Genomic DNA, 24,567 nt, shown 5'->3' with positions numbered 1-24,567 from the left:
TCCTTTCAGTCGCAACGATCATACATTGTATAAAATTACAGCCGAAATGATTCATGAAATCATCGCATTCCCGCTGGGCACCAACAGCGTAAAAATACCTCGCAAGTTACGGTAAACGACGCATGTACGTTACTCTGAAATCATCGCGATCTCGCCGGTTCACTGTAGCGTTAAAATAGTTGAATAACGCATGCTAAGCTACTTAATCGGTGTTCAGAAAAAGAAACAAACGCATGAGATAATTTGAATAGATTTGGGTTTGTTCATTATCACAATTTTAACAACGCATTTCACAATGAAGATTTTTCTTTCTTTCAGAATGGTCTACGAGGTACAGATTTGCTTAAAAAGGATCACAACCTTCTAAATTCAATCCTGTCGCATATTTTTCAAGAACGGATGTACAAAACGCGAAGAGATTTCCGGAAGAAAATAAACAACGCATTTTTAATCCTTTCGGTCGCAACGATCGTACATTGTATAAGATTACAGCCGAAATGATTCACGAAATCATCGCATTCCCGCTGGACACCAACAGCGTAAAAATACCTCGCAAGTTACGGTAAACAACGCATGCATGTTACTCTATTTGCGCTGGTGTTTAGAAAAACTTAACAAACGCATTTTATACAATCTGATTTTTATATAATATAGGCCTATACTTCTCAAGAGCATAATGTGCAACTATTATGCGAAGAGATTTTCGGAAGAAAAATACAGAATTAACCCATTTCAGCCCCGACTTTTTCGCCTAATTCACAAATAATTTCCCTTTATTCTCTCAATAATAATGATCCATAATTGTGAAATAACAACGCAAAGCATGTTCTTAACTTTCATTGATGGTTATATTATGACGTCGTGCTTATGTTTTTCTTTGTTTTTGATGCGTACGGTTATAACGAGGTACCGGTTATAACGAGGTAATATCGCCGGTCCCACGGACCTCGTTATAACGGGGTTTCACTGTATTGTAATATGCATTAAATTAAGTTGTAACGGAAGTTCTCACATGAAAAGTTGCCTTTGAATTTTCAGTGGCAGGAGCTGCAGAACTGGGGATTGGGGAGCTGCAGGCCATGGGGGGGGGGGGGGGGATAATAATACCATTAACCTTGACACTCCCCCATCTGCCGCAGTTCCCACCCCACCCCCATTCAAATTCAAATGTTTGTTTCAATCTCTACATTGCTTTTGCATTCAAACTTCAAATTCCTCCACTACTAGGGCACTGCGAGGGCACTGATAGCAAAGCTCACTGCATCTAACTAGACCGTCCCACTTTCCAGCACTTTTACAGCATTAAAGATTTAGAGCTAAACACACTGCCATCGAGGCAGTCAGATTTTAGCAGTCGGCAATAATGATTCCAATGCCCAGTCCACCCATGTTGTGACATTTACCACAATTTACAATGGGTAAAATGTTTTTAAAACAGTTTTTTTTTTTGAGTTACTAGTACTAAAATTTTGAACAGAACTTCAGAATTAGATACCTGGTAATTTTAATCTGCAAACTTATCCCATATGGTAACGCATAGTGTGGTGCTGCTGTATGTGTGTGTGACACCGAGATCACTGGTGTAGTGTGTGTGTGTTATGAGCGCTGATGTTAATGAGGCTGCTGCACTGCTAAGCTCATTGTTGCAACAAATCTTTCTTCCCTAAAGCACTACAAAGTATGTTGACCTATTTTTGTTTCATAACCCAAGGTACCACACTGAAGAAAAAATAAATCAACAAAATGGCAGCTTTCTATTTGGTACACCCCAGGGTACAAAAGTCTGCACCATTTATCTCCAAAGTCACTCACAGGTTTCTTTCAATCTCAGCCTTTTTGTAGAAAAAAGTGTCTTTCTACCCAGGGGCGGATTCAGAAATTTCTAAAAGGGGGTTGCAAAAAATATTTTTGGTGCTGCTTCCAGGTTTCATCTCATTTTTTTTCTTTTTCTTTTAATAACAAAAAATAAAGAGGGGGCGCACGCTCGGTGCGCCCCCCTCTGGATCCACCACTGCTATCCATTGTCAGCCAGCCATCAGAAACACTTCATTGTACAGTATACTGTAAAAGTGGATATTTTTGCTTTAGTAATTTTTCGCACAAAGCCAGGTAGCGTGATTTTTTTGTTTTTTAATTCTGCAGAATCAAGGCATTAACTATTGGAAAGTTTGGCGAGCAAAAATATTTGCATGCTTTTATTTTCGCCTAGTTTCTGGTTGCGCAAAAATTTTCACTCTGCAAAAAATTTCCACTTTTACAGCATGTAACTACACCGTATTTGGCAACATACACATTGGACACCATACATTCTGTTTTGATTATGTTATTTATTAGATAGTTGAGTCTTTACACAAGAATTCAAATAAAGGAAAGAAGGAGAGAGAAAAAAGACCAACCCTACTCCACTGTGACTTCTCCACTGTCATCTAGACCAATTTTGCCGGCAAGTCTCCTAACCATGTCCTGCCGTTCACAAACATACAGGTATTCTGCATTATAATATTCACCTATCTCTCTCTCCCTCTCTCTCTCTCTTTATCTCTCTATTCCTCTCACATCTTGTTACCAACAAAATATTCTTTTCTTACTATCGCTTCTCCATTATCGATAACACAATACAAGCGTATGTGCATTTGGGTCTGTACAATGTGTTGTTATCAAAAACAAGAAGGGGAAAAAAAATGAAAGAGGGCATTCATACACTTTCTTTCTGTCCAAGAGCTCTGCTGCTTGAAATTGAACATTAATAAGAATTCAGCAAGTTACTTGTTTCTTTCCATCTTTCACGGAGCTTAAAGGAAACAAGTTATTTGCTCCAATGGTATCCTCTTCTGTACATATCTATCTGCACCACAAATCTTGACAGAAGGCCTTACTTTTTTCCCCTCTCTCTCTGTTGAAGTGGGGTTGGGTGATGGCACAACGGGACACTTACACTCCATAGATTCAAATGCAGTACAACAGAGTGCTTTCATGGTTCTAGTACCACAACAGTAGCTACAGCTAGTCTTTCATCTACTACACACTACTGTTTTTGTCTATGTCATCTGGTGGAACCATTTTTTTTTTTTTTTTCCCTACGCACAATCTCTTTCCGGAATACTGCTCTCCACATATTCTATATTAATACAATAGGTAAAAACTACAAGTGTCTTGACTACTTTTCGAAAACATGTACAGTAGCAAATCTAAATACAGAATATCTGTACTTGGATAGAGGTAATCCACACATCTCATTTTTTTTTTTTTTAATACCCAAGCAATATTTACAAATGAGATTGGCTATTGGCAATGAACAAAGAAACTGAACATTTTTGGTTTTCGTGTGAAATGAGATATAAATTGGTTGTGGCATTTTATATCCATCTCCTACGCTACAGATGACAGGCATACAGTTACCAAGCAATTTTCATGAAACACACCGACATTCCAGCACAGAATCATACATACCATACCACTGGAGGTGAGTTTCTGCTACGGATATCACATACATACACTTTTCCAACATCATTGGATGGACACATAAACATGCTTTATCTTCATGCAGGTGGGAATTCACTGAAACAATATTAGGTACAGCAGAAATAAGCATGACAAAAATGAAGAAAGAAAGGCTAGTCTTCAATGCCTTATAGCAAAACTCAATCTCGCAATAAGACCAATCCCTGAAGGTAAACACTTGGATCAAAAAAACTTCCATACGTGCATATGTAACAATGGTGGTGGTGGGTGCAATATTACAAGCAGCAACCCCTTCCCATTCTTTCAAAGCCACAATACTATGACTTCATTTGCAGCTGTACTTGTATTGAACAGCCAAACTGTCCAAAATCTCAGAACACTGCACATCACGTTTTCACACACAGAAAAGTAGTTTGTGCCATACAACTCTGCAGACCATGGTTTCTGTGTGGGGGGATAACTGCACGGCGATTCCACAGCCCATACAAAGGGCTGCATGTCTCTGCATAAAGTCTTATTGCATGTGTGGCTCAGTTGGGTACCGTACATCTTCATCAAGAAGTATACTTGTAGTTAGAAAGATCCGTCCGTCTGGAGAAGTCTTATTTTTTTGACGTTATCGCTCTCCTCCGTGGGCAATAGGAGGGGATTCCGTGAAGCCAGACGCAGTCTCCGCGGAACATATCCCCGACGACCAGTTACAGACTGATCTTTCGGTCAAACATGTAGTAATCTACACACTGTAAAAACAACATTTCTGAAATTCAATCTTCTTATGTGTTGCAGCTGGTATATTTCTCTGTGTGCACCCCATTTCAACGAAAACTCTGAGCACAGTCAAAGAGCCATTTACATTCTACAAGATTTGGGTGACACAGACCTTATGTCATAAGCTTCTAATTTTTTTTTTTTTTTGTGAAGGGCTGTTAAATCTTTTAACCCATGATGTGCAAGATTCCTTCCAACCCATGCCTCTTTTATTTCAAAGCGAGAGAGAAATGGCTCCGTCATTTACCATCTCTAACTTATTTCAACATGATGTCCATGGTATTTAAAGATCGTGGTCCTTGGGGGGTTTCTGTTTCACTGTTTGTTAGGCAGGAGGGATACCCAGTACACAACCACAGGGATTCTGCCTGCTAAATGATCTACCACAGTACCAGAGGCAAGAGAACAACTTTGTGAAGATAGCACATGCTGGTTTAAGAGCACATGGCACTTCAGGTAACACCACAATACACAGATGTGGCATTATCCAAGCACATCATATCACGTGGGGGGGGGGGGGGAGGTTTGGCAACCTGGAGAGTGTTCAGGTATGGAATTATACCTGGGGGTGTTTCATAACGCTCTTTGTAAAGTTACGAACGACTTAGAGCGACTGGTGATCAGTTCTTATGCTAAATTATGGAAATTTTGATAAGCATAGCACATCAGCACTGATCATCAGTTGCTCGTGAGTTGTTCGTAACTTTAAGAACAGCTTTATGAAACAGGGCCCCGAAGCAATGATGGAAAGCCAGCCACACATAATAGAGTAACATGAATTTTTTTCCCCTCCTCTTGATGTACCGATTCCACACGCAAGACTGATGCCAGACAGACATTGAATACTGTACATAAGCCCATAGTATCACAACTTACTGTAAATGCTGTTATTTTCGCATACAGATATTTTCGTGAATGAGGTCACAGACTTTTTTGCAAGATGTTTTCGCGATTTGACACTGAGGATATCATAGGTGCTATAATGCCTGTCTGTTCACTCTGCTAGTGCATCTGGGGGCAATATTTTCGCGTGTTGTTGAATATGCGAAAATTAGACCCTCGCGAAAAACAAGTTTTTACAGTACAATAAAAAAAAAATTTAGCAAAATACAAACAAACAAAACACTGAATGTCCCTGGATGGAATTATCTCAACAGTCACAGGCAGATCGATTAGTAAAATGCATGTATAGTGACCCTCTGCATCGAAAGCACAGTCTACAGGCCTTTATCATTTCCACACAAATGCATTTTCAATCATGTGGTGGTTCAATGTGGCCCGACAGTCCACACAAATAGCATTCCTTCCTCCAGCTTGAAAAGCCTTGCCAATCTTCTACCTGCCTTTTGGGTTTCTATTCCTTTCCATTAAAAAAAGTAAATGAAGACGAGTTAAGCCCGCCACATACTACACGACCTGAAGTCGTACGACCGTCCAACCATGAGACCAAGTCATATGACCTGGCAATGCACACTATTGCATGTGATCTGACCTTGGGACCTGCAACCTGCCTCCCACACGCTTTAGCACACAATGCGTGCGCAGCTAGCTATGAATGCATGAACACTTGAACAAATTCAACATGGCAAAACCTTCCAATCAGGTCATGCGGCCTAGTCCTACGACCCAACACTTGGGTGTTTGGCGACATCAAATTGACAGTCGGAATGTTGTATGACCTCAGGCTGTGTAGTGTGCGGCGGGCTTTACATACCCTGACAAATACAAGCACAGATTATGAACGAAACAGATGCTTCTCAGTCTTGCATGCAAATTTATGAAATCTTCCATCTGTTTCTGTTACATGCAGCAATTCATAAGCGTAATATAAATTCTTTTACTAGAATATTGCTGTAGGTTATGGCCGCAAATTTATGCATAAAATAATCACAGCTGTACAAATCAACAGAAAATATAACATGGGGAACAGACAAGCTTATGTTAGAATAAATGATAGAATAAATACTGTAGATCTAGTGCCTCTTCTTCTGAGACTTACATTTTAGTCAACACGCTTTTGCATCACAGAAAACTCAACAGCAGTCTCCCTCTTGGCTTATCACATGAAGAGTACTACTAACTGCACAACTCTAGACTGAGGGGTACAAAAATGCCCCTATCACACCCCCCCCCCCAATCTCACGACACATCTTTGAATACAGTCAATCCACCATCAGGAGCTGTCATCATCTCCTCTTCCTCTTCACGGCATATTGTGATGAACTCGTAAGATGTTGCCGTGACAATGCAAACAAAAAGTTTGTGTTACACCAGCTCCTTTGATGAACACTGCTGCCAATGGCCACTGGTAACAAATAGTTTAGGCAGGGCTTGACACCAACGGTGGCCCGGTGCCACCAAAAATGCATGTCGGGCCACCAAAATTTCAGAAATGAAGAATTTGGTGGCCTGATCAGGCCACCAAAAAAGGTCAGATGTTTGCCTTTGGGCCACCAAAAATAAAAGTTAGTGTGGAGCCCTGGTTTAGGTAATATTGTGAGGCTATGTTGTGAAACAGGGTTTTAACACCAAAACTACCTTGACCACTTGAATGTTGGCAAATCAACCAAAGAGGTTTGTCTGCATCCAACAATGGGGAAGAGCCTATGACTTCCAATACTGCTGGTGTGAAACTTATGTTTGTGCATGTATGTGAGTGTGTACACAAAACATAACCAATGCCTGTTTTGGGTTTTGTACCCAATACAAATTTTTCTAAATTTTTCTGCAAAAGATACTTCTGGGATGTCACATTCTTGTACATACTGCAAGACAGGAGGGTCACACAGAAGAAAAATCAGCTTTTTATCATTTTATACGCTACCCAAATGAGAGGTACTTTGTCAAATACTGCAGTCACAAGACCAAAGTGACTATATTGGGAGCATCCTCCAAGAATGTTAAATGACATGCCAACATTCAACTGGTCAGAGTACCAAAGTGTGACGTCACATCCATTCATTGCCATGGAAACTGGTTCCAAACAACCCAACGTTGCCCAAACTTGAGAGAACTTAACTTAGCCCAAATTTGTGAGAACAGAACAGTTGCCAAGCATGCTCATACCCAGCTCCAATTTACTGCTCGAAGCCTTGTGTAAGGACATCTTGTTTGGAATGAGCACTCTGCTAAAACAAAAGACTACGACATCATCACTTTGGAATTTTTTAGTCTGTTCCTAATAAAATAAGATTCGCATTCATCATAGGCTTCAATGAAATTTCCTTTTTTTTTAAATTTCCTTTATTGTAGTACCTGTACATCCTTTAGATGTGTGTAATATTGTAATGTTTGTGTAATCATCGACATTATACACAATATGCACCACACAAGAGAACACAGTGAAGATCTGTTGTAAATCATTATCGCAACATTTATGACAGCTAGCCCTGTAATTAGCCATACTTCACGTCTTTTGACACGCATGGGAGCTTTTGCAACGATCGTATGCTCCCAGCAAACCGAGCAAACACAAAAACCTTTCAAAACAAACTCTCACTCCTCCTACTGAACATTGATATCGACACTACTAAAAAAAAGGGGGGGGGGGGCAATGGAAACATTATTTACAGTCTTAACATATGCTACAAAAGGATTCTTAACGGATGGGGAAACTAATCCGTGAAACTATCTGAACACACTGCTGAGGTTAACGCCCTCAATCATCAACATCAGAAAATTTGTGAAAACACAACTGTGAGCAGAACTCAACATGAGCAACTACCATTTTTGCAAAGGTGGTCTAACACTGGCCAAAAGATATAAATGATGCAACAAAAAAAAAAGAAGAAGAAGAAGAAAAAATATATTCATATATATGTAAGTGTGATTTGATGATCAAAGTAAGAAAAGCAGAGACATAGCATATTACAATTATTGATCATATACATATTTTTCCTCTTCATATTAATGACTTAGCTCATCAGTCTCATTGTACATGGAGACTGCATATTTTATATTTACACAAAGATGAGATGTAATACATCACAGTACATATAACGTCTACCTGAATTAAACCTGCATCTTCCTTTATCTAGAATGGCACAAAAACACAAATATAAAAGTGTGAAAATAGCTACATGAATGCATTCACAATAGAAGAGATTAAAAAATAGACTAAAAAAAAAGAAAGAAACTCTTCTGATCTTCTATGGAAGTGGAGGGTAAGCTGGGATTTTGATGAAATCACAGCTTCCAAATTACGAGAAACTCCGCAGCTTGTCTAGTGAACTGAACAATCGGTAAACAATGCTGTGCAGATTGCAGGCACTGCAGTGCCTACATTATAGAATGAATGAGATCTCCACGCGAACCAGACTGCACATACACAAACTCTACTTCCTTTAAGCTCAAGAGCTCACAATGATATCACAGAACAGTCAATCAGGGGAGGCACTGACATCAATGTAACCTTGAGCGAAGGTGAGCCTTTACCTTAAATTATGTTACCCGATAGATTAAAAATGTAAAATGCACCAAACGGAAATAGGTCCTCTTATACACTGTATGTACATGTTCCACCACTACACTTTGTAGGAACGGCAAATTCAGGGTCAGCTTCTTGTCCGCAAGCAGCTGGAGAGAGGGGATGCCGTGTACTGGCGTCAGCGTGGCTGCCTTCTCTGGCTGGCAGAGCCCGAAGTGCGCCCTCAGTTCTGTTGTTGTCAGTGGTTCGTTGGAAGAGAAGCGAGTCGAACGAGGTTCTCAAAAACTCCCTCAAGATTGCACATTGGGGTAGATCTATGATACATCTGTTTGAAGAAGCACATTGGAAGTAGGAGGGGGGGGGGGGGGAAAGATGAGATAAATCCTGTGGAAAATTGTCCACTTCAAGTTGGTATCAAGACAAAAATAGATACTGCATTGTAAAACCAGAAACATTTGCGGCACGAAACTTTGGTGGATTGGAGCCGACAGTCTTTTTGGAGTGTGAAACTTTGGCAAATTGTCACAGGTATTCAATGCATTTTGTACACAGGACTTTTCGCATGTATTTTACTTTTTGCGAATCTGGGTTCCTCTCAAGTTTCATGCTCGCGAAAATTTCTAGTTTTACAATATACATGTACATGAAAGACTCGTGGGATGATTATTCAGTTGTAAACCAATATTAGTAGGTTAGAATAAAGCATACCATCATAATGGTCTTCCAGCAATTTCCTTGTCATTTTTTAACTTGTGCCTGTGACATATTGAATGATTTTTATTTTTTTATTTTTCTTATTTTTTAATGACTGTGGAGAACCCCTCTGGTGCTCGCACTTACCCCATTGTGATTTTCAAAACCGAAACTTGGAAGTTGAAGATACAATGTAGTAGTTGCAGCTCTTTGAGGTCATTCATTGTCCATTACTTCCTCATTTTTTTTTTTTAAATCATTTCTTCACATGATTTCCACTGAAACGTTGTCAGAAGACTGAGCTTTGCCTAACAACCCATCACTACTGACCGTTTCCGCAATAAGTTTGGACTGCTGATGTGGGGAGAATTAGTATAATTATGACAACAAACATCTCTCTGACAGAATGCCTAATAGACAATTACTTTTTTCATCAAGTCCCTCCTTGTTTTTATATTTTGTTTTTTATATTGATATATAATAAATCAATAAAAAATGCACATATATGTACAACATGATAAACACAGTGTACCTGGCCTACAATCAAAGTTGGAATTTTTTAATTTTTTTTTTTTTTTTTAATGAGCGTTAAACTGCTCATTTTTAGAGGTTATAAAGTGTTCTGTTTTGTATTTCAAATGAAGGAAAGAAATGAGGTAATCAGAGGCTTCACATTTTAAAATTTGCATCTACTGACACAGAAAACAAGTGCACAAGATAGTAATTTTTTGCGCTCTGCCAATTAAGATGAGTTCCATATGTTTTTAATTTCGTGGAATCAAGACTTTGCATAGTGGTATACGTAACAAGCAAAAAATATTTGGCTAGTTTCTGATACCGCGAAATGTGCAAAAAATTTACACACCATGAAAATTTCCACTTTTACAGAAGCTGCTTTGCAAAGTTTATTACACTGACTCTGCATAAATGTACATGACTAGACTTTAGCAAACTATTCAACCACACTTTGGGGGGGGGGGGGGGAAGGTTCAGCCGTCTCTGCGTATTCTGAGAAGTGGTAGGCTTGGTCTTTTTTACCTCCATCAAGGAAGGAGGAGGTTAAGTGATCATCGGCTTTGGTTTGTCTGTTTGCAAAATAACTAAAAAAGTTGTGAACAGATTTGGATGAAACTTACAGGAAAGGTTGAGAATGACACAAGTAACAGATGATTAAATTCTGGTAGTGATCCGGGAACTGTTGTGGATTTTATGACGGATTTTCAATATTTTGGCAGGTTGAGTCAATGAACTTGGGAGTTCAAGCTGCATATTTTTGTGGTTTTCATACACGCACTAAAGTCTGCTATGGTGAGGCGCACTGTGTAGCTGGAAGTTGGATGACGTAACAAAAGGCTTCTATGATTGGAAAATCAGGCGACTTTCAGCATGCATACAATGTATGTATGGGTGGAAATCACTGATCTCTATGGAAGAACAAGATCAGTGGTGGAATTGAGCTGCTTGGCAGAGGTCTGTGCTCTCAAGAGTGCTTCTCTAGTTTCTAATTGTGAGAGTTCAATGAAGAGGCACAGGAAACATTACAGACAGCCTTCACACTTTGCCAGACACCTCCAGTGTAGTGGGGATCGCCAGCTCACCACATCCTTGCAGTAATCTCAGAGAGGGAATCTTTCCCTTTAAAATTTGAAAGGATGAACCCCACCTCTTATATGCAATTGGTGAAGGAGTAATGGTCCGAGTTGTTACAACGCGCGCATCAAAAACCTCTTTGGCGCGCATGCAAAATTAGTGTGCGCCTCTCAAGCACCTCTAAAAACAATCAAAGACGCTTGATAAACAACAACAAAAACTTCAAAGACCGCGCGTCTCAGCTAGCAACTGAGGTGATGTGCGTATACTATATAGGCTTGAGGACCACGCGCTGTCCATTTGTTTTGTACAGGATAAGCACGCACTTTCCTGTCTGCTCATCAAGGCCTCGTTTGGTACCCGTAGTATAGAGTACTGACATGGCGATCACGAACTGTGTGTAAATTGTCTGAAATAGGGTCGAGTTTTCCCTGAGACCGAGTTAGTCTGGAGCCTTCTGGAATAAAAGTCGGTCTACCGACTTTTATTATTTTTCTCAAAATACTCCAAAACGACTCATCATTCCGGCAAACCGCGTCAGCCAGGTAAGTTTCTTTGTAGACTCTTTCGATATATTGCAAGCAAATATGAGGGGGTGCCAGACGGGTTCTCAGGCCCTTACCAGAACTTTGTTTTCACTTTAATGGTCTTGCTTTCTTAAACAATTTCATGATGTGGCTTAACATACCTTTGCACATGCCACAAAGCAGTTACCAGGTGTGCATTCTGATCAAACCACAATGGCAAATAAACTATGAACAGATTCGCCCACCTAACAAAAGTCCACTGATTTAGATATAATGTGCTGCAAGAACCCTCTTCACAGGAGAGCAAGGGGAGAGACAAGAGGATTAAAGAGAGAAAGGAGGGGATCACTACTCACAGCTCATACTGGAGGCGCTGAAGCGACGCTGAATCTGGTCCTGGTTGAACTTCACAAAAGCGTCATATTGCTCTGCAAATGAGGAAACGAGATTTGGCGTGTATCAACAACTTGTAGGAGTGCCATCAAAACCATTTTTTTTTTTTTTCACCTCACCATGCAGTTGTGTGACAATTCAATCACACAGTACAATTTCAATCGATGTCTGAATAGCAGTTTTGCACTTGAACTAGAATGAAACTTGGTAAGATGGGTGCAAGTGGAATCAACAGAGGGTGCATGTCGAACAAGACAAGTACCATATTAAATAGAAATCTAAAAAGAGTACTTATGTCAAGGAAGGGGACAACTATGACAAAAAATTCTCAAGCTCAATTTTAATCTTCACGTTTACAAGATGCCCTCTAATGGCTCTGATATATCGAGCAAGACCTATCTACTGAGACTGTGAGACAAATATTAGAGAAATAATTGCATTTTCCCCAACTAAGGAACAAATTCGCAGGTAAAATTGCAGAACAAATGACCATAGAATGACCAATAATATTGGTGCATGCTAGCATGTGGGGAAATTAAGACTATCATCATGGCAAGAGGTAGAGATGAAAGCTTACGATTACTGCCTCATAGAAGCACAGCAAGTTTGGCACTCCATACCAATTAAAGCACAGTGGCACTGCACTTTGTGGTGAGCTCACGGGAGAAGGTCCAACTTGCACGTGTACCTACCTGCTAATTTGCAAGTTAGAACTCTGTCATACTCCTCTCGTATCCTAGTTTCCTGCTCCTTCAGCATCCGCTCACATATCAGAATCACCTGTGAACAACAACACGTGGGAGTTAAAGGAAAAACAAAATATGATTCATAAAGAAAACCTGGGAAACTCTTCGGCAACTGGACATAGTCCTCTACATATTAATCAGACTAGCTCATCATCAAAATCTTGTTAAAAGAGAACTGGTTATCACAGACCAAAAACCTTGGTAAAACACTTATAAAAATTGATATTTTTTCTTTTGGTAGCCAAACTTCCCTCACTACACTGATTTGCAATTAGGGCATGTCACAGGGAATAATTTTTCTCACATTGCATTGCAATTTGCTAATCATATTTATACCACTGCTACACAAAAGATAATTTGCGTAGCAGCGGTTTTTCAACAAAAGTGTACAGAACACCACTTGAAATATTAGTCATTAGCTGAAATTGCTAATCAAATTCTAATTGGAAAATTATTCCCCACGTCATACAATAGAATTGAACAATGACAACAAAACTACCAAGGTAGTGACAAGTACATGTGTAGTTTCTCCTCAAAACTAAAATATGATTTCCTTGTTTGATTGGGAAGGAATCAACATCTTTTTGTGTCAAAGGATGAGTAATAATATAATACCCTGTATATGTATCTGAACATGATAGAATGAGACATGAAACTGTGACCGTGCTAGTAGGAAACACTGGTCCATGGTTACAATATATCCTGTACTTACGATAAATATTTACTGCATGTCAGATATAGCAAAATAGATAAACTATATTGATGTTTTATGACAACTTTACATATGTGTGTGTTTATGTGCATGTGGAGGATGGACAACAGAAAGCTCCCAGTAACTGTTCTAACATTAATCACCTGCTTCAAAGTGAACATTGGCTGATCTTTGGTTTGCGGTGACAGCGACCCAACCGACAAGCCAGGCGAGGCGCTGGAGGTGGACGGTGCTGAGCTGCCCACACCGGGGAAGGTGGCGCTCAGCCCAAGCCCCGCAGCAGCCGAGGCAAAGCTCGCAGGAGAGGCATGCATGGCGGCCTGGTGGACCACTTGTGATGTTATGTGGCTGTGTTCCTCGGACTGGGAAGCGTCAGACGTGTACGAGTCTTCTAGCCGCCTCCTCCTCTTTATCCGCCGCCATTCTTGACTTATGTGAGCTGCTAGCTGGCCTGTGAAGCATCAAAGTGAGACAGAGGGAATGCTAAACTCAATCATATGTAAATTACGCCACATATTTCACAGAATAGCCACCTTCCTTTTCCATTCACACTTACGGATCCTCCCCATATATGTACACATGTATACCCCCGCAATTTTGAGCCAAATATTGCCTGCTGTAAAACGAGGAATGTTCGCATGCATTTTAATTTCGCGAATTTCACAAGAGCCAAGATTTGCAAAATTAAAATGCACATGAAAGTTCTTGTCTACACTATACGCATTAAATGTTAGAGGCAACTCACGAAAATTTCATGTTGTGAAGAAGGCCATTGGCTCCATCGGCTTCGCGAAAATATTGTGTTTTACAGTATATTGCATTTTCCAGGTCTAGCTGCGAGTGAATCCTACCAAATTTGGTATCATATGAAAGAACTAGTTCATCTATCTTATGAGAGCGCTGGTATGAGTCTGACAACAGATTGATGTAAACATTGTTAGAATCACACTTAATCCCAAAGCTCAGCATCTGCTTCCGTACATGAACCAGTGTGAGGCATGCAGGTACGTAGTTTTGGATATGCTGAATTCGACGGTGTAGTTATTTCTCGCTGGCTCTACAATGTCGTATGTCTTCAAGTGGATGTAATACCTTAGGACACCTCTTATCATCATTCTTGTGATGCAGCCAACATTTTAGGCATGACTACATATACGTATGCAAGGCCCCATGGTAACATCCGTGCACACGTTTATAACACACATCGCCATCACATGGTATTTTATTTGTGGCCCAAAGCTGGATTGTGTGTGCATGCATGCAGCTGTATGGTGTATGTGTACAATACATGCAGACTTGTTGCCTACAGCAATGCCATTCACTCCTGTTATGTATGTATGATCCTGATTCGTGATGTGCATGTACATGTATACACACAGACACAATCACAGTCCTGTTGTATTAAGGAATATGGATTTGTAATTAACAACATGAAAAGAGTAAACCTACCAGAATTCGGACGCTTTAGCTTTTCTGCAATATTTTTTAAACTAAAATAATACATGTACATACAAAATTAAATCTACAACAATGTACATGTAAAATATATCAAACTTATGAACTTTAAAGGGAAGATAAACCCCAAGAGCAATGTGGATTGAGTGAAAGCAGCAACATTAGTAGAACACATCAGTGAAAGTTTGAAGAAAATCGGACAATCGATGCAAAAGTTATGAATTTTTAAAGTTTTGGTGTTGGAACCGCTGGACGAGGAGACTACTAGAGGTTATGACGTATGAGTGGACAACAATACCAAGAAAATATAAAGAAAATTCTACAAAAATCCATTTTTCATGAAAATTACAAATTCCATCAACTTGATATTGACATATGTTAGGGGTAGCAATTATTCCCCCTGCTTTCTGAAAGAGGTTGGTCCATTGCTCTTTCATAATTCTAGAAAAGTGAATTTTTGTTGAATTTCCTTTATATTTTCTTTGTATTGTTTTCCACTCATACGTCATATCCTCTAGTAGTCTCCTCATCCAGAGGTTTCAACACCAAAACTTTAAAAATTCATAACTTTTGCATCGATTGTCCGATCTTCCTCAAACTTTCACTGATGTGTTCTACTAATGTTGCTGCTTTCACTTAATCCACATTGCTTTTTGGGTTTACCTTCCCTTTAATCTCAATTTTGAGGAATTTCAGAAAATCAAAATTATCGCTAGACGATAACCAGAATACAACAGCCCCCCGCCAGAATTCGGTCAGGTGGCATGCACATTCAAGCCACTGAAAAATGTGCCGTGCCATGCCTTGTTGGCGTAAGGTTGCACAAAGGGCATTGCGGCGCCCATTAGACGTTGGTGTCCGAGTTTTGACTTGTACTCAACCCCTGTACGTACATTTAGTCATTGCATTGACACATAGGGAGATTTTTGTTTTTCTTTTGCATTTTTGCAGATACCGTCACACTCCTGTAATCTTGTAATCTTGTAACAGAGCAGTGTATTTCTTGATTTTTAGCACTTTTTGGTGACCCTAATTCTTAACGCTGGACTGAATTCCCACAGATTTTGGAAAAGTTGCACTGATTTTGCATAGTCTGGTGGGAAACTTTGGGATTTTGGATGGATTGTTGGCGGTGACTCAAAAGGGACTTTCCTGTTGTAAAATGCAGTGCCAATATGTGAAATGATGTGATATGCGTGTGTTGTGACAATAGAATTTGCTGGCTTCTAATTGTTGGTAGGTGATCGAATTCTAGCCAGTGGCTGAATACTGGTTGGCTTACACTCGATGAATGCGTAGAGCCGTAGCTGTTTAATGTGTAAAAAAAGCACTCACAATGCATTAGTAAGCTAGAGAAGAACAAACCCCATAAAGTGTACACGCTGATGCAGTTACTACCTGGTAAATGTACCACAAGCCGCCCATAATTCGACCAAAACGCCATCCAAAATTTGACCGCCTGCTATACATGTACACGTACAGTATATACAATGTACATGTATATGTAAAAACCCCAATACCTTTTGCGGCAATCAAACCTTGGCATGGGAGGTCGAACCTTGGTGCGGGTGCCAATACAGATCTACAGTTGTAAGGGTTGAATACAAGTGCCAACTTGCCAGAATTTGGCCACAAATGGGTGCCGCAAAGTCTCTGATGAACACTTTGTGCCAACAAGGTATGGTTAGGTGTCTAATACATCGACACCCTAACGTTTTCCTATCAATAGAAACTTACAAATCTGTAGAATAGAAATCTACATGGGTTTACAATTTGCTTGAAATTTTACTCACATGTAAAGAAAATACTCCGAATTTACAAGTGCACATTAAAAAAATGATTTGCAGTACACGCTCTAGGATAAGTGCTTCGAACACATGGGCCCGAATTCACGAAGGTGGTACAAATGAAACCATGGTTTAAACCATGGACAAAAACCATGGAGCGCCAAGTGTCGCACGGAATATTTCGTTACGAAATTGGTCATTTCATAGACAAAATTACCGTTTCCTTAACAAAATTATCATTTCGTGGACGAAATGTTTATTTAGTTACAAAATGTTATCATTTCGTTACAAAATAATCATTTTATCGACGAAATGACTGATTTCGTAACGAAATATTCCATGCGACACTTGGCGCTCCATGGTTTTTGTCCATGGTTTAAACCATGGTTTCATTTGTACCACCTTCGTGAATTTGGGCCATGGGGTTTTATTTTGACGCACTTACAATGTACATTGTGTACTGTAGCTGTGCCGTAATCTGAAACCAACACCCCTATCCTCTATTACCGATACTTGTGAAGTGCACATAATTTTCCAACAGGTAATCTATGGTATCATTGTTTTGCTGTTGATCATGTTTATTATCAGGTTTTTTTTTTTTACTAATATTCAGATATTTTCAAATCCCTAGTGAAGAATACAAACTACATGTACTGCATGTAGTCTCATACGTGTATGTTTGTCTGTACGCGCAATGCTTCTTACATTCTTACTGAGCGGACGACAAAGAAAAAATGGGCAAATGAGGCTCAAATTTTGTATTTTACGGTAAAATGTCTAACATGAACATTTCGAACAGTTCACGAGATAAAATCTTGTGATAGATCAACATCTTCTAAATCTGAGGTGAAATGTGAATTTCTGAGCGTGTTTTTTTATTCTTTTAATTTTTGTGTAGCTTTTTTTTTGCGATTTCGGTCCATACAAGGCTCTGTGAGGCTAGTCTACGAAGTCCTGCAAGTGTTGAATGTCATTAGTACACAGAAATGTGCGTGTCCGGAATTACTATGCTGTCCGGTAATATCATACCTGTATTTCTGAGGGTACCACATATTGTCACTCCAAGGATCTGTAGCTTATTTATTCCAAAAGTACAGAACAAATTTGCCTAAGCTTTGCCTCAAATATTATGCCATAAATACTGCAGTTTCGAATATCATGACCGTCCTGTTGATTCTCGATCTCCTTAGTGAAAAAAACACTATTTTAGTGTGTTTGATGCATTTTCTTTGTGCGGCTTAAAAGGGTACCTCCACATCGGCACCCCCTCCCTCAATAGGTACAATATAATACAAATTTCACAGTCATGCGTCATGTTTGCAATTTACTAAGCGGATGTACACATGTTGTATAACTGAACCGTGTTTAGTTTAGTTTGTCTATGAGTTTGTTTTTTGTGTCTTCGTTATCATTATTTTCATAGCTTATGGCGCTTAATCCCACGCGTACTTTATCATTCTTAACCTCTAACAGCTATGATACGCAGGGTGCCGATTTTAAGGTACCCTGCTGATATGTGGTGCCCTTACGATATTAAAATGATGTACACATTGAAATTGAACACACACGCATAGCGTATTCAGAAACAGGAGGAAAAAGAATAGAAGAAAATCTTTATAGATAAATCTAAGTAGAGCAAAAGTGGCGGTTTGCGGCCGCATAAGGGTTTTTCCACTCTGAAATGCAAACTTGCTAATTGCTTTAACCCAGGTTATATCATAGCGGTTGACCACTTACCAGTTTACAATATTGTGAAAATCGCAAGACCAATGTCCATCGCGATAGTAAAAAAAGACCACGGCCGCGATCCGGCAGAGCGTCCCCTGGTTTGTGACCGTGGTAGTCTGGTTTGCGGCCCAATGTACAATTCCTATGCGATACGCGCGTGCTCCGCGATCTTCTGCTGAACGCCTCATTTTGGCTCGCGAACGTTGCATAAGTGCCAAGTCCCATTGCGAAAGCACGTGAAAAAGGCTCGCGCGCTAGCACTGACCGCGAACAGGCATGGCAGTGTTATTGTTGTCTTTCTCATGTTTTTCCTATTTTTTCAGTCGTAACATCCACTTCCGGAAAAAAATGGCGGCCCACATCGGCTCGCAAAAATTCTATTTCTAGGTGAGGACATGTATTCAAAATCCGCAAACATCGGGAAAACGACAAAATATCCAGTTTCTTAGACTCTTAACCCTTAACTGTGATGTTAAGAAGTACTGAAAATGAAGTTTTTGATGCGAGATGTCATCATTTAAGTGAGAAAATTTCACTTTTGTTGGAGATTTTTTCCATGTTATTGGTTGGTTTTTGTAGAATGATAGTGTGTTAGTGAATGTGTGGTATACATGTATAAAGTGTGTGGCTGTGTTCAGCAGCGTTATATAACCAAATAATTATGCTGTAGTGGCCGCAAACCGCCGGACGGCCGCTAACTGCAACACTTACTCTATACCCAGTCATTGGGTGTCCGGACAGGACCCCCCATCCTAACATTAAAGCAAGCCGCCCATAATTCAACAGTAACACCCCCAAAAATTTGACTGCCCGCTACATGTATTGTAAAACCTATAACGTTAACTATACACAGCCCAGTCGCCGCTGTACATACGTAGCGCGACAGGGCTGTACCAACGAAGCTCCAAACACGAAGAGGGTCCAACGATCGCATGCCATCGGATTGAATTTTGATACTTTAGATCATTTTTTTGTCACTTCAAACTCATCTGACGAACAAAATGATAATGAGACTTCATATCTATGCTATGAATATTGAAATTTAGATTTAATAACTTACCTAAAATGATGGTTATATGCAGCATGTGTGAACGGTTCAGGAACGGTACATCGTCTTTCACGCCAGGCCATTTCCAATATCCGGGAGGTCACATGATCTGAATGCCCTTTCAAAAGGTCGCGCTGTCGACCGTGCTGCTACACCAACACTCAAGCAGCGCATCGCACGCACGCAAAAGATTTCCGCAGAGATCAAGGTGCCATTTTGAATTCTGCAACGATGAACCCTAACGGTGTTAGGGAATCCGCCAGAAAGTATCATTTTTTGGTTCCACGGACTTATCACGAGGGCTCTCAATGGACTTACTGTACGAACCTTCTGTAATACAAGCATGCACTGAAGGTGAGTATTCTAAACGTTTGGTAACGTGTATGGTCGGGGCACCACCTATCGACAGGGCACCTTCCCATCGACACCCTGCGTATCATGGCTGTTTGCGTATAGAACGAAAAAGTACGCGCGGGATTAAGTGTCATTAGCTATAAAAACAATAAAAGCGAAGAAACGAAAATCAAACTCAAACAAACCAAGCTAAAAATTACACATCCGATCAGTAACGACGCATGGCTGTGAAATTCACGTGTATTACCTATGCTGTGAAATTCACGTGTATACCTATGGAGGAGAGGGGGTGCCGATCGCAAGGTTCCCTTTTTAGCTGCGCAAAGAAAACGGAACGCACGCACTAAAATTGCGCTATTTTAAAACGGAGATTCATAATCAACGAGACGGTCACGACATTCAAAACTGCAGTATTTATGGCATATTTGAGGTAAGAATTAGGCAGATTTGTATTATATTTTTAGAATAAACAAGCTACAGATCCTTAGGGTGTCGATACGTGGTACCCCCAACCCTACATTGTTTATAAAGAACGTATAAATTTTCATAAGTTTTGTAGGCAGTGTAGTTGTGTTGTGGTTCCCCACTTTGTAGGTGCCCGCTCGTTGGTCAGACGCTGTATTCGTGTAGCGTATTAACAGCGTCTGGTCGGGCTACTATAACGCTAGCCTTTTGCGTGTGGTCGAATTTTGGCATGGGAGGCGAGGTCACTTGGGACAGTTTGCTTTAATTTAGGTTCAGCCATTGCTAACGTTAGGAGTGGTAACTTGTTACAATCGTAGGACACCAAACCATATCACGAACTTACACAATGACAAAAGTCAAGTGATTAAGGAAACAAGGACGGCCTAAACCTAAAATGTATCATCCTCCCACCCCCTACCCCCCCCCCAAAAAAAAAGGAGAAAATGCTTTTCGTCGTCCCAATAAAGCGAAAAAGTCTTGACCCCGGAAGTAGATCATCGACTGTGTTTCCTCTTCGTCCCAAATCAACTCCACCCCCCCCCCCTTTATTCGAATAAAACATTCCGTTCCAGAACTCTATGTCGAATTCTCACCTGGTGAAATTCGTGGAGTAACTGGTGAAAACGGTGATTGCTGAAGACTAGGTTTTGATGAAGGGGTTGACGGTGTAATGATTGGTGAACATCGCCTTCGTTTAGGTGATGTGCCAGGACTGTGAAGTGGGTCAAAATCTAGAGTCCGTTTGAGTGTTGCACAGGCCATCGTCTATCCAAAGAAAGCCGCACTTCGGGGCTTAAATTCTCACCGACGCGATGGCCAATTCTTCTCAGAGGGAGGTTAACAAGTGGATTGGATTCCACTTCAGCTGAAAAGCACGATTCTTCCTCCCAATTTGCGTGAAATATGGCGATGATCGACGATTGAAAAATATGATACCGCTTTCCCGATCCACGGTTTCTGTACGTCGGTCAACTGTCAACCACTCTCGTCGTCGTCGCTGTACGTACACTTTGCCTAAGCAGCAATTTGCATAGCTAACCGGTACGTATGCGGAGTGTGTATAAAAGCTCTGCGTATTGCTAACTGCTGTGTGTGAAGTATTCTAAAGAACAAAACAAATGGCAGATTGTACTCAACAGATGGCGCTGTATTGCTTCTTGTGTCTTGGACCAGCATAGAGAATGTGGCAGAATAACTTAGGTTGCGTCTTTGCAGGTCAAGACTAAAAAGAAAACAAAAATAAAGCAACGGGTTACTAAACTAATATTATTATAAGAAATTATTTTTTTTTAGGTAAGACATACCATGAAATACAATGTGATGTCAAAATGTACATGGTATGTAATTTTATCGCAAATATCCAAGGTTAATTCACTACAATGCAAGTTAATAGATGCCATAAACTCAAAAGCGGATACAAGGTATAATAATAAATTATGCTTTATTGTGTTTACGATCATCTAATCTGAATAGAATTTTCATTGAAATGGTAAGAAAAGAAGAAAAATATGCATGGTGGTGTAATTGCTTACCACATGCATGCTTTCGTGAGAAAATGAAAATTGGCACCACCCCATTAACTGCTGCATATTAAATAGATAGTGATGCCATCACCTTAGTGTCAAAAAATCTCCACTGTAATTTCACGTCTCTCTCTGTCTTTTTTTTTTTTTTTTAAGAGGATAGTGTATTTTTTTTTTAAGGAATCTTTTTCCCTTCGCATCATATAAATCAGGAACATTAGTAACTAGGCAGGTTTGCCATTGTGAAAGTTTACTCCTTGGACTACCCAACTCCAATATTTCACCGTTATTAATGATTATTAAATAAGAAAATGACAAGAGTTGTTTCAAAAAGGTGCTAAATCTTTTTTTTTTTCATTGAATTGAACTTTTTTTAATTAACATCTATTGTGTCCATTTTCAATAGTCCTGTAAAGTAAACTCTTCAAAGTATTGAAAGTGTTGTGTGAAAATGGATAAATCAAGCAATGGAATATAAATTTTGTTCAAAGGTGTTAATTCAATTTTTGTTTTGTAAAATAAAGGGCTGAATCCAGCAGGATCCAATCACAAACAAGATAGTATGCATGCTTGACCGCACTTTGACCCCAGACATTGCCAGAGTGCTTGTTATAAGGCCATGCAGGCTTGTCAGCGCTCCTAAATATCTTTGTTGATTTATATGCAGATTATATATCTCATGATTATCATGTGAAATGTTCCACTTCTATATGTCCACTCTCTAAAAAATCGAGAGAAAATATTCACTCTTGAAGGAGTGGATACTAAAAAGAGTGAATTTTGAGTGAAAATATTCATTTTCACTCGTTTTAGAGTGACCTCAGGGATCACTCAAAATCTTCGAATGATCCCTGAGGTCACTCCAAAATTAGTGAAAATGAACATTTTCACTCAAAATTCATTCCAATTTCACTCTAAATTCACTCTTTTTTAATTCACTCCTTCAGAAGAGTGAATATTTTCACTCGATTTTTTTAGAGAACATGATTAATTCGTCGGAGAGATGGAGGAAGCAGGCGGGAGAATGTAGGGAGATAACAAATCATCACATAAAAATACACAAGATCAGAAAAACTATTATATAGTAACTATATATCATTTACGCTTTATTAAAGCTAAAATTTCTGCTGCAAAAGGTGCTAAATCCACAATATCTGAAAAATCGTTAATTCTTCAAAATTAGTGTAGTCACGTAAATTTTTCGGAGGCATGTGTAAATTTTCTTCATTCCTTTTCGGACCCAGGGTAAGGCCTAATAAAATCAGTGACGGGACATAATAAAATCACTGCATGCATAAAAACGTAGAAACATATAAAATGATAATAAATGAATTCCTCTCCTTAACATCAAAAGTGGATTTTTGAAAGGAACTCCACAGAAACACAGAACACTCCTCAATCAGACTTGCAATATAAGCGAATACTTAACTCAGAAATCTAACCACGCTATTATACCTGTCAGTCCATTCACTGACAGTCTAGTGGGCTGATCCGATTTAAGTTTGTTCGTGTGTTTTTTTTTTCTCCCACTTATTAATAGAAATTATAATTCACACACACACACAAAACTCTCTCCTATCTCCATGAACAGCTGAAGTCGCAAGATGCACCAGTCATCTTTCAAAGGAATGGTTAAATATTTTTGGGGTGAGATGTGGCTTCAGGTTTCAAACTTTTTGTGTGTGCCGAGAGATAATGAGAAACCGTTACAAGTTTGTTTGTTTATTTATTTGTGTTTTTTTTTAAACTTCTATAGAGATGTGCCCCAAGCATTTTCAAATTGATCGCATATGTTACTTTTACTTATTATACTTATATTTGTAGAAAATAGAGTCAATGAACCTGATTTTGAACCCCGGATTTTGAATTATGAGAGCATACGATTCTAAGAGGAATTAAAAGTCTATTTGATGACAATGGATTTTGAAATCGCTGAGAAATCCAAAAACAAAGTTCTAATAAAAGGTGGGACCTACTTTATATAGGGACCTGGTTTTTTGTTTTGTTTTTGTGGTACTTTGCTTTTTTTTTTTTGATAACTCGGCCATTTCAAAACCGACTTTCATTTGAATAGATTTTGACTCCCCTTAACATTATATACTCTTCCATATTTCATAGGGGCCTATACTATTGTTTTCTAATATATGTATACATCACAAAAAGTTAAAATCTGAATCTGATGATAGGACTAATTATGTAATTCATTATCATCATTTTTTCAAGTTACTGTTATCATCGTTTCTATAGCTTCCACTCCTACGACTATATAGGATATGATCAGACCTATCAGTACAATGTATTACTAAGAAAGGGTTGTACTAAATCTTATTGTTTTGATAAAAAAAGAAAATCTATCAAGAGACGGAAAGTTGTGATTTATGCACATACGAAAAGACACACATGGTGATAATTATATCGACGGTGGATATAAGGGCGCTGAACATGGAAAAAGCACATCACGAACTGATAATTCATTAGGGGTACCTTAACATTATCGATATTGGTACTGAATTGCATTTTTGTTGAGATCGAACTATGAAGTCTTTTCAACTTCACATCGCCATACTGATAATAACAACATGTTGGTTCAAATGGTTGTTTCCACTGCACTGCTGCCGTAAAACTGGGTAGGCATAGGGGTAGTAGTGCTACATCATGTCAAACTGATTCCAGGTGTTGTCATTTTACATAAGAGCTAGAATAAAGAAATTGCCAAGGCAGTTCTTCTAAAGGGCTTGAATAATGAATAGGGTGACCAGACTCATGACTTTGGTAGCACTGTGCAAGTTGAAAGTAGAGAGCTATCCCGTGTTTTGTACTAGTCTATGGCATCCAGTTTTTTGTATTGCTTGATATTGCTTGATGTGCATGCTGAAACCTAAACGACCAC

General features: G+C 39.4%; 1 protein-coding gene across 1 annotated transcript; it reads right to left on the bottom strand.

Moving 5' to 3' along the window:
- Positions 1–2,307: 2,307 nt before the first annotated feature.
- On the bottom strand, positions 2,308–21,139 carry LOC140243042 (akirin-2-like). The gene is made up of 5 exons (XM_072322781.1): positions 20,748–21,139; positions 13,461–13,768; positions 12,552–12,639; positions 11,823–11,894; positions 2,308–8,981 (listed from the first exon to the last, which is right to left on the bottom strand). The coding sequence occupies exons 1-5, from the start codon at positions 20,914–20,916 to the stop codon at positions 8,971–8,973; spliced, it is 648 nt and encodes a 215-aa protein (XP_072178882.1). The 5' UTR covers positions 20,917–21,139; the 3' UTR covers positions 2,308–8,970.
- Between the last annotated feature and the right edge of the window lie 3,428 nt (positions 21,140–24,567).

The sequence above is a fragment of the Diadema setosum genome, chromosome 19 (genome assembly GCF_964275005.1).
Source record: "Diadema setosum chromosome 19, eeDiaSeto1, whole genome shotgun sequence".
NCBI lineage: Eukaryota > Metazoa > Echinodermata > Echinoidea > Diadematoida > Diadematidae > Diadema > Diadema setosum.
This window is presented reverse-complemented; position numbering and strand designations above follow the sequence as displayed.